The sequence below is a fragment of the Euprymna scolopes genome, chromosome 2 (genome assembly GCF_053919585.1).
Source record: "Euprymna scolopes isolate OS-2025 chromosome 2, ASM5391958v1, whole genome shotgun sequence".
Taxonomy (NCBI): Eukaryota; Metazoa; Mollusca; class Cephalopoda; order Sepiida; family Sepiolidae; genus Euprymna; species Euprymna scolopes.
In genome coordinates this window covers 62,648,406-62,660,721 of record NC_136483.1, presented here as the reverse complement: position 1 = coordinate 62,660,721, position 12,316 = coordinate 62,648,406, and the positions used below count along the sequence as shown (strand labels likewise).

The 12,316-nt window shown below is 31.5% G+C and overlaps 1 protein-coding gene across 8 annotated transcripts in view; it reads left to right on the top strand.

The window, feature by feature from the left end:
- The window catches only part of LOC145291555 (protein kinase C iota type-like), a 355,461-nt gene that overhangs the window by 182,946 nt on the left and 160,199 nt on the right, over positions 1-12,316 (top strand). For 7 of the 8 annotated variants that reach the window (XM_080137652.1, XM_080137646.1, XM_080137627.1 and 4 more), the window contains exons 3-4: positions 7,894-8,015; positions 8,425-8,514. In XM_080137652.1, coding sequence (XP_079993778.1) covers positions 7,894-8,015; positions 8,425-8,514 — 212 coding nt within the window. Of the gene's footprint in view, positions 1-7,567; positions 7,708-7,893; positions 8,016-8,424; positions 8,515-12,316 lie in introns of those variants that run through there. The other variant, XM_080137662.1, reaches the window with a different exon arrangement.

The window sequence follows — 12,316 nt, the reverse complement described above, 5'->3', positions numbered from 1 at the left end:
CCCCTCTTTTCGATTGTCTAGCCTTCATTTAAACCTACATCACTTCCGGTTTGGCGGTGGTCGTAACAGCAAAGACATCAGGTTTTTTTCCCGTTCTTTTCCTCCTTTGCGGTACGGGTTCGAGTCTGCCTTCCTACTACCACTTTTTTTTTGCTCAACACACACCTCCAAACACCCGGGCAACGCCGGGCACCCATGCTAGTATATATTTATAAATTCACCTATCATCTATTTTTAAGATGGAATCGCATGATCATCAAAGACAAGATACAAGCAAGCAAGGTCCACAGAGTTTTATAATTATATAGATTAGTGAAAATCAAACACTTAGATTGAATAATTATTGTGATTGGATTTATCGTAAAATCTTATTGAAAAATTATAATTTTTTTTGCAAGATTTTATTTTGAATAAAGTAAAATGTCTTTGTTTATAGATGTTCACTGTGAATGCAGGCATTGTTATCATTGATAATAATTATTATTCATTCACTAGCAGTTCTCACACAACCCATTACCAGCAATCTGACAATGACCTGTGATATTTCCTGGAGTCTTAGTGACAAGTTTCCCCAGATTTCCAATGTTCTTCACCTCTTTCAATAACCAGTGCAGGTGCCTTTACATTATCCCAACAGCTGCTTACTATTGATTTCTTGCTGGCATCGGCCATTGGTATTCCTTGGGGTTTGGGTGTCAAAAGGAGTTATCATAGGAGTTATTACCAGTGATTATTCCTTGACAAAAACAGGTGGTGTTCCTTGAGACTGAGCGACAAGTTTTCCCAGCTTTCCAGTAGTTTCTGCTTCTTTGATCAGCATTTCAGTTTGGCGTTCTAATCAACAGCGGTTTACCATTGAATTTTCATGATTTTCTCTGGAATTTGAATTACATTAAATAATGAGAATGTGTAAATATTAAATTAGATGCATTTCATAATAAAGTTAAAAAAAACTTTTTTTCGTATTTTCAAAAATATTACAAAATATTTCAATAAAATAATAAAGATATTTCAACTGATCAAAAGTAATGTACTTCATAAAGAAAAATATAACACACATGCACACACATTTATATATACAGAATTATACGGCATAATCACGTTGACACACCAGTTCTTGCAGATCACTGGTTAAGCAATGTTAAACCTGGCTAGTACTAGATAAGTGATGATTTGGGAATTCTAGGCACTTTATGTGCTCTCCTCTTATCTCGGCATTGTTTCCAGTCATCCTGAACCTCCACTTGCCAATGATATTTAACAATGCCGACTTAGAAGAAGTGTGGTTGGTGATTGTGCAATTCTTGCCACAAAAATTCCATGCGAAGGAATCATTGCAGTGGGGTATCCATCGTCTGTCAAGATTGAAGGACGCTACCATATAAACAGTTTTGTTATATTACAAAGTCCAAAGTTTTATTCATCTTACCAATCATTTTTTTTTTTTCCAAAATAAAACTTTAGTACATTTTACAGAGTTGTTTTTGTTCATGGGAAACAATCAATATCATCATCGGATATTTCTTTCCATGGACTCGTCAGAAAAATCAGAAAGTTCTCAAAGAGAAAAATGCGTAATGATGTAATCTGGAAAATTCAGGAAGAAGCAATGAAAATTCATATCAGCCTGTATCCTTTGGGTTGCCATCTTGGAATATAGCAGAATTCTTGTTTATAGAACTTTTAATTTTCACAAACATATATTTACACACACGCACACACACACACACACATATATAATTAAAAAAAAAAATTCTGCATGTCTTGACTGTTTTTCAGAATAACAGAATATTTTTAACTGGTAAACATAAACCAGAAGGTACATTTCCAGGGCATTCATCATGAAGCAGAACAGTCAGCATTCGAATGACATTCTATGTTCCGACCCATTCAGTCTGGTTCTCTTGAACTCGACTGCCGTCGTCTTGACTTCAGTTCTTTTATTACGTCATTTTAGTGTGTAACCTCATTGATTAGCATTACAAGCGTATGCTGTATTTTCGTGGACATCAGCAATATTATATACCTAATGTGCTTCAACAAGTAATATCTTTTTTATTCCAATGATGTTAATTTATTTTTCTTTTATGCGTTCAATGTTTTTATACTCCAAGTTAAAAATGAAAAAAACGGTAAAAAATGACAACAAAAAAGGAAACACTATTTTCAATGTTTTCATTTTATACGTTACATTTGGAGACCTATGCGCGGGGTTAAATTTGATTGGATATGGCTGAAATTTTACAGGCTATATAAACAAAGAAGTCCATCTCTACTGGTGTTTGATTTTTATTTTTACGACCACAGGAAGCAAAGTGACGACCGAGCAAAGTTGACAAAGACTATTTCAAAATTGATAAGATAAATCGGCATATATCATCCATTTTCATATAGATAATAGTTTCAGAATTATTTTCATGTATAATATGTAAATATTTGATAATTATCAATTGCGCGGAATTTTCTTTAAAATGTTATCTATCTATAAATATAAAAGCGAAAATGTATGTATGTTTGTGTGTTCGCTTTTTCTGTATGTCTACAAAAGGCTTTTTTCAGAGAAGCGGTCGGTCGGTTCACAACTTTTTAAAACTTTTTATATCACATATAAATCGTAATATCTCAGAGTTAACAACGAAGCTTGCCTGTCTATTTAATTTGCTCGACTTCGGGAAGATAAATATTCAACATTTGTCGCTCGCCGCATGTGGATTAGTCTTTTTCCTATAACATCTTGGGAAAATAAAAATTAAAAAAAGCGTTCACGCAGTAAATGAAATACTATCCCGCAGTCAAACTTGGCCTCATTAAGTCATTAAAACGTGCACCTGCCAAATCCAAGTGATTAAATAAATTCAAACGTGTTTCCATTAGCATCTCGCGGTGGCCCAATGGTTAAAACCGTCGCACTTTTTTTACACTTTAATTTACAACTTTGCCTCAACGGTTCGGGTTTGATCCTCATACTTACCTACCAAAACATTTTTTTATTTATTTTAGCCCCCCCTCCAGGAGTTTTCACACACACCTCCAAACACCCGGACAACGCCGGGTACCCCTCGCTGGTCTTTTATAGAAATCAAATCCGATTACAGAAAAACGGTCGCTAAGTGCGTCATGTAAAGTATTCTCTTAAAAATAGAAAACTGTCTTACTAGTTATTTTTTATTCTGAGTTCGTCAATTTAAAAAAATTATTTTCAAGTTTTTCAAATTTGATTTCCAAACAATACTATTTTGTTTTTAATGCTTTTAGTACACATGCACTTAAAGCGTTAAAAAACAACAAAATCTACTAAGTACATGCGTTTAACTTCTTATTTGTACTTAAGGTAAAATTGTGTTTTTTAGTGGTAAAAAAAAAAAAAAAAAAAAAAAAAAAAAAAAACAAATACATAACAAATAAAAGGTACTTGTGCACTCATGCTACCATGCTGAAATAATAATGTTATTTAGAAACCCATTCTTAAAGGAAGGAAGGAAGAGTGTTTTTTTGTTAACTATTCTGTACCTAACAATTAAATAAAAAAAGATGTTGTGAAACTTGAATTTGTTTTTAACTCATTGTCAAGACCATTTTTTGGAATCTGTAAAACAAACCCCTTTTTTTTTTTTTATGCATTTTATAAATTTTTACCTCGTTTTCATCTTAACATTTTTCTTTAAAATGACTACATTTAAAGGGTTTCGAATATGCTGAAAATGAATATCGCATTTAAATTTTCCGCAAATAAGTAACTTTCCGGATATTAAGCAATGTCATTTCTTACATTATTGCTGGTGGCCATCTTGGTATGCGCGTTTGTCCATAGTTTCTCGGGGTTGCGTTTGCGCGCTTGCATGTACCAAGATGGCCACCAGCATTAACATGAGAAATGACATTGTTTAATACTCGGAAAACTACTTATTTGCAGAAAATTTAAATGCGATATTCGTTTTCAGCATACCCTAAAACCAATAGAAGTAATCATTTTAAATGTTAAGGTGGAAACATGGTAAAAAATTTACCATTTTATTTATTTGTTTACATAGTTGAATTTTCAGTAAAACAACAGAATAGAAATGAAAAAAATTACCATCAACTGGTGAATATATAGTTGTTGCTTATCAGGGTTCCTGGTATCCTGGTACTGTGAAAGTTACATAGAGGATTCATGTAGAATACGATTTATGGTTGCATCTCAGAAAATAGGGGTATATTTTGGGCCAGATAGAGAGGATTTACAAAATTTAAAATTGGACTAATCCAAAAATGCATACGTTCTGGTCGACTATGGGAATTTCCATTTTTTTTTTTTTTTTTTTTTTTTTTTTTTTTTTTTTTACAGAAATCCAAAATCTATATGAAAAATTTTCTTTGATTTATTTCTGAGATTAATTCAAATCTACTCAATTTTTTTTTCTTTGAGGGGAGTAGTAAATACCGGCCATGGCTGCTCTTTAAGCATGCAATGGCTACACCCCAGATTAAGCTCTCCTTTGGTGAGGAGGCAGGAAATGCCTATTCTCAATAAAGCTATATTTAAATACCACTATAATACTTAGTTTTGTTCATAGACACCCACTGCATGATACCATGTGCCAGCTTTAAAAAAAATTGAAATTTGTACATCTGAATTTATAATTATGGTAAAGAGATACATCAGATTTGACTGCATAATCAGAAAGAGCACACTTATGTTTTGGATAGATGCTTCCAACACCCATAGAGATGGGTTAGCAAAGACATAAAACTCCAAAGAGATTATTCAAACTTTGGTGAAATTGTGCTATTCTTTTATTAATGCCGTTTACAAAAGTTATTAAAAAGATGCAATGAGAGAAGAGGAAATGAATTATTGTTGCATGTTGTCAAACTCGAGCTGCCTTTGTGATGAGCTGCCATCTGGATCATCTAAGGGGATCATAGTGGTACACAGATTTCAGAAATACTTAAATGGTTCCTAAATTCTATTTTTATTTCTTAGAAATCCACTTGTACTTGAAACTGGTTTATGAAAATAAACCTGAACATGAGCTTTACTAACATTGTTTTCTTCTGTTGTTGAATATTCTTTAGATGAAAATTGAAAGGTGTTTTTAGAAAACAGTTCACGATTTTCCTCCTAATATATTAACATTTTGTGGACACTACAATTTGCAACATGAAACACCTGACATGCTTAAGTCTTTATTTTTCTCAATTTACTTAAAGCTATGTAACTCTTTGCACATCATCAGCATAATCATATTAACACACTGGTTCTCATTAAATCACAGAAGTTGAGCAACATTGAACCTGGTCAGCACTAGATGGGTGACCATTTTGGAATACCAGGCACTGTTTGTAGAAGGATGTCGACACCTCCTTGCAAGAACTGGAAAAAAAAAAACAAAAAAAAAACAAAAAAAACTAGTCATCTCCTCTAACCGGGATGGACATGTGACTGGGAACCACTTGTGAATTTGATATTCCCTAAACAGTTCCTTCCTCTGGAGGAAGCCAGTTCAACCTACCTAGAGTTAATTCCACTGGCTGTCACATCTGTTGTGTATCAGAATTCAAACACTGATCGTACATAATAACTGCGATATTATTTCTTTGCAATTAGATTTTGATTCAGACAGGTGAGATACAACCATATTCGTTCACACAACTGTACGAGTAAATTAATATTCCTGTTACAATATTTTTCTGCTCAAAGAATAAGTACTTGAGATAATGAATAAATAATTGAATAGAATATTTGTCTAATTTATAGTTTGACTAAATGACAAAGTAAATGAAGGATAAATTATGTTAACCTATTTTTTTTTCTCAGTCTAGAATGCAAAATAATCTACGTGGAAAGGTCTAATAATAAATTAATGTTTTTGGCTTAAAATCAGGGTAATCTATATTTGAGATCAACAAATCAATGTTCTGTGTGTGTGTGTGTGGTGAGTATATTTCTATATAAAGTTAGCTATGTGTATACGCTTATATTTTTACGTGTAGGATTCATCCCTAAGCTCCTTAACCAATCATTATGAATTTCGCTATACAGCTGCTGAATGTAAAGGTGGGTATTGTAGGCTATATTTAGTTTTTAGATTTTTTTGCAAAGAAGTGAAAGCTCTTTGAAAATTCAGATGCCTCTGATTTTTGCGAAATTTTAACAGGTATTCAGCATTAATTAATAAATTTTCCCAAAATTTCAGTTTATTTGGAATATTTTATATAGGGGGCATAATGTGGGCACAACTTTGTGTTTGAAAATTCATATAATTCAAATTTGCATTACATTTGATCTATAGTCATTAATCACCAATAAAGAAAAATTTCCTGAATTTCAGTTTATTCTTAAGATCCCTCTGTTCATTTCTTGTAGGTAAATTTTATGATGGGTTCGATGATATTAAGTTTAATCTTTTCTATTTTAATTTGTTGGAAGTAAAATGAGAATATCATCAATGTATCTAAAGTATGGGGGAGTCTTATCTAGGATATTGTTTAAAGTACAAAAAAGATGATGACACTAAGATGATTTCTCTTTTGTAGACTAAATATTTTTAGCATCTGTCATAGAATTTAAAGAAGGTTAGTCATGCTTGTGCATATTTCAGTGATAGCTTTGATTTTTTTTTATGTATTTGAATAGAAGATTGAGGCAATTTTAATAGGTGTGTTCGTATATAAAATGTCAAGACTGTAGATTTTTATTTTTATTTTATGAAGGTTTCAAGAATTGTTTTTATATAGATATGAGCAGAACTGATAGTTAAATAAGAAAGTTGGTAATTTGGCAATTTCGTGTTAAATATAATAGGATGGAGTGGAATGCCTGACTTGTGTGTTTTAGAAAGGACATAGTTTTGGGGTGGTAGAGTGAGGTGTAATGAGCATCATCCAGTTCTTTTTGTTGATTTGGTTTTGATTTAGAAATCCTTTTGAAACATTTCAGTGTTTATATGAATAATTATTGTTAGAAATTATGTGATAAATGAAAATAAGTCTTCAAAACAAAATTGTCATCCAGTAATGAGGCTCCATTTGGGGGTTGTGGATTGTGGAGTTGCCCCATAGTTATCATTGCTCTTAAGCCCACTTTGAGCATCTAGTGCTACCAAATCAGGCTCTCTGGTTTCGTAGCCCAAAAAATGCAGTAAACATTTATTTTTGCAAAACTTAAAAGTCAAAAAGACAAACAATTTTCTTCTACAAAACAATCGAACCAAACACTACGAATAAATATTTAAAGATATAAAGAACTTGAATAATAAAATCTTTTCCCAAAATTACTGGATTCGGTATTAAATGACCTAAAAAAAAGTTGATATGCCATTAAACAAAAACAATCAACCAACAAATAGCCACCTTTACTGAATTAACTTAAAAAAAAAAAAAACAATAATCAACTTTACTTCTAAGGTTAACGATTAGATTAAGTGGGATTCACTGATCAACAGATATGGTCAGATCCCATCATTATGTCACATAAAAAATATTGTGCATTAAAAAAAAAAATAAACAGCAAAAAAATAGAAAAGGTGAATTTTGAAAGTAAAAAAAAAAAAAATTATATTAAAATAAAAGAAAATACTAAATAACACGTTTCAGGCTATTGTTTGCTGTGAGACTGTTACTGTTTGCAGAAGCGTATTTGAACCAAAGTCAAACACATCTGACGAAGAGATCTTTCTCAAAATATTATAGAACATGGATATTCCATCAAACAAGCTGACACAGGTAATCACGGTACAAATATAGATAAAATGTATGTATGAAATATATAAATATATACACATTTATTTGTATTAATAAAACTATTCTTCCTCTGCTTTAGTTTGTCTTTCCATTACCTCTGCATTGTACCGCCTTCTACACATTACGTTTTTTTAAATATGTTTTTTTGTCTTTTTTTGTGATTTACAGTGACATCCTTGTAACGAGTATCGGCAGTGAAATTACATATGAAAATCTACGTAAAGAAATAAAAGAAATTTGTAATTTCCAGCCGGGACAATTGTTTACAATGAAGTGGGTTGATGAAGAAGGTAAGTGTCTAATTTTGTTTCCTAGTGATTTTTCAACTTCATCAATTCTACTTTAATTTTAAAGTCATGGTTAACGTCAACAGTTAGAACTTAAGAGATAATATTAAAGTCATTAAATGTCTCCCCACCGCACAGTTAGGGTTGAATCCATATTTTCAAGAGATTTGGACTAAGTCTGTGACTGTGTTGTCTCATGTGATTTAAGCTAAGCCCATGACTGCTATTTTTCCCCAACAAATAGTTAGCTTCATTCAATTTTAATATACTCTATATATTTTATATTGATTCTCTTAAAGATATGTTTCTATATAATATGCCTGATTACATTTCAATCTTTATACTAGAATATGCATTGTATAATATATTCGCATATTGTCATATAAGGATACTGTATATTCTTGTTTTATAGGTGATCCATGTGTAATATCCTGTCAAATAGAACTCGACGAAGCTGTGCGTTTGTATGAATTAAATAAAGATTCTGAATTAACCATCCATGGTAAGTATTTTCATCATGTGAATATATATATATATATTTCCTCTTTCTTATAAGCTTCTAAATAGTATTGAGATGATTAATCGGAATCAGGAATTGGAAAACTGAACATTTTGGGGTATCAGAATTGGAAAAACTTCAATTCGAAAAACGATTGTTTTAAGTTTGTTTGTTTTTCTTGACAATAAAAAATGAAATGAACGCAATGTATTTATTAGAAGATTATTTACAACATAAGACTAACAACCACAGGTTGGGAATCCCAATTCCAGATTTTAATTGAAGAAAAGTAAATCTCTTGTCTCACAATTTTCAGTCAATTACAAGGAAAACATTTGAGAAAACATATTTAGAAAGGTTTACTTGTGTAATATACCCCCCACCTCTTCCAAGTATACTTTTTACATTTGATAAAATATACAGACATTGAACATTAATTTGAAAATTTTAAAGCAACAAATTTCTAATCAAATATTTAGAGATTTTAAAAGAATTGGAATCTATAATTTAGTACAGGTTTGGTAATTGTATTGGAATCAGGGAAAAATTTTGGAATCTTCTCATCACTAATTTGGAGTATGATCTTAGTTCAAACTTAGATTTTAATCAATTTTTAATTATTATTTAATTCAAATTAATATTTATGATAATAATTGAGTTTAATTACTATCATATACATACATTAGTTGATGCATGGAATTGGCTGTATCAAATTTAAATTGAACCAGATCATTTATGCACTCATAGTATTTACAAAGATATGAACATGCTTTTTTTCGTATTCACTATACAAGCTGTGATCATCCACTTGATGTACTGGTCTAAAGTTGTTGCTTGATTTGTGGCCTCAGTCAGTGCTTCAACAGATAAATTGACCCTCCAAATAAAATGGCAACACCAATTTAAAACAAGTCACAAATGTTTATTTATGTATTTTTTTTGGGGGGGGGGTAACGTTTTCTTCTTTTGAATAAGAGATTTATAAATGAGAATTCTTAGTCCGACCAAATCAAAGTACGTTCAATATTTGTATCATTTGGATTTTCAAACTGTTCATCTTGAGTGTTATTTTCACAACATTTCAGTCTGTGTAATCTACATGGAGGTAGCATGCTCTCATTCCGTTAGCAATGACTGAGTAGAAGTAATTTGCAATTGTTATTTTTGAGTATCACCCACACTGAGGATTGAACCTTTAACCTCAAGAAGAGTAACTTGCAATTGAATTTTACCAAATACTTTATTGCAGATAATCCTAGTATAACTTTTTGGAGTCTAAAACCTATTTTTGTTTTTAGATCTTACTACTTATTACTACATATTATTACTAACCTGAAGAATTCAAATATGAATAATCAATCCTCATCTTAAAAATTCGGAAATATAACAAGTCCAATAATTTAGAACCCAAGACCCTATCTCTCTTTGAGAGCCACACAATTTTGTCAGATCTTGGAAAACCAAATTGACTGACCCCTCCTGCCCATTTACTGAAATATATAATGTCTAACAGGCATATATTTGAAAGGGTCAACCCACTGCCAAGTTATGAACATAAAAGACCTACCATCTAGGGGTCTCTGTATCTGATCAGTCATTAAATTTAGAAGATTCTGGATGAGCCGTAACCAGGGCAGAAAACTTTTTATATGAAGAAACATTATTTTCTCAAGTGGACGTATTTCAAATTCTGGGTGGCCAAACTCCAGATTGGACATATTTCCAATTTCTTGTATGGTCTTTTGTTAAATATTATTCACTTGCAACAAGTCTTCTATTCGCATGCATTGCAAACATTCAACCCAATAAACATGCCACTTATGGCATGTTTACAAATATCTGAAGCTACAAGTTTATCCCTCAGCTATGGTTAAAGTATCGATGTTTCCAATTAAGTATGCACAATGAACCATTTACAATGTATTTTGGGGCATTAAATAACTTAAAAGGCTTGATTTTCGGTAAAAAGGAAAAATCAGACCATCCTTATATAATATTAAAACTAATTTTTCCTAGTTCATGGTTAGTTCACTGAATATATGAAATTGAAAGAGAAATAGATAAGAGGTGGTGGGAGGAAAGAAATTATTACAAAAAACAAGTCTCATAATCTCAAAGTTCCATTATCATACACACTTTACATCTTAATTTTAATCGAATCAAAAATATATTTTATAGATTCTGTCGATGCCAAAAGCAGCAAAATTATTATTTTTTTTTTTTTTTTTTAGATAATGTAAAGAACATGTAAAAAGAAAAATTTCTTAAATAAAAATCTGTTGTAAATAGTTATAATACAATGTTTTTTAGATGTGATATATCTATAAAAGTGAAAGTGTCTGTCTGTCTGTGTACATTTCCCTACACAATAACTCTGTCAATTTTCAGTCTACAGACTCGAAATTTGATATACAGGGTACTGAGATTTGGGAAAATCTTTGTAATCTGTCTTCGGACAGAAATTTGACTGTTAAGGGATCAAAGTTCAACGATTTGACTTTTGAGAACTCAACCAAACTCCTCCGCCAATTTTGGGGCGAAACACTTGAAATTTTAGATATAGGTTCCTTGGACATGGATCTAACTTAATAACTTGATTTGAGCCCAAAACAATAAATGTTAAGGGGTCATAATAAGGGTCAAAGTTAAAAAATAATTGACCTCTGCGGTCTCTACCAAATTACTCAGACAATTTCTGGTCTAAACATTTTAAATTTTACATAAAGAGTATTCAGAGATAGGGTAAGCTTTTTAATCGGTTTGGGTCGAAATTTGAGCTATAATTATATAAATCTATGTATGTTTGCATGTCTGCCTAAAACTTTCGACAGTGGCGACGATTTTCGCATGATCAATATGGTTTTGAAGCTCGACCCTTCAGACGACAAATATTGAAAAATTGGCTAAAAACATTAATATCTTCACCCTCAACTGGGTACTTTTCTACAGGGAGGGGTAGCTTTTTTCTCCGATATTTTTGTAAGTCATCCCGTCTTTTCGATTGTCTAGCCTTAATTTAAACCTATGTCACTTCTGGTTTGGCGGTGGTCGTAACAGCAAAGACGTCACATTTGTTTTTCACATTCTTTTCCTCCTTTGCGGTACAGGTTCGAGCCTGCCTTCCTACTACCACTTTTTTTTTTTTTTTGCTCAACACATACCTCCAAACACCCGGGCAACGCCGGGCACCCATGCTAGTATTCCATAAACTACCAATGAATAAAATGTGCTTTTAAAATATCTATTTTCAGCCGAGTATAAAGACACTAAATGTGTACACTAATAGAATATGAACGAATATTAACCTAATATGTAACTGGTCATCTGGTACATGGTATTATTTAATGAATATTGTTTTTTAATGGCGATAATGAAACTTTATTTTATACCAAATGTCAATTGCTTGTTTACACATTGAATATATTAGATGGTGGGAGGAGGGGCAAGTGAAATAATGAATAAAAGGAGAGTAACAGGGTGTAATAAATAATGGGTCAATTCATAAACATTTGTCCATCTTGTCAGTCACTATGGCAACAACTGTTCCTAGTGGATGTTGTAAATATGGTACTATTCATCAGCAGTGCTTGAGATTGTAAAAAGTTATACAATTTCTTTAAATGTAATAAATGTTCCATAACATACCAATGAATAAAATGTATTTTTAAAGTATCTATTTATCTTCACAATCTATTAAGAACACTAATATGTAACAAGTCGTCTGGTATATGCTCTTATTTAATTAATAGTTTAGTGTTATAATAATAATTGATATTTTATAACAAAAAAAATAAAACATGATACT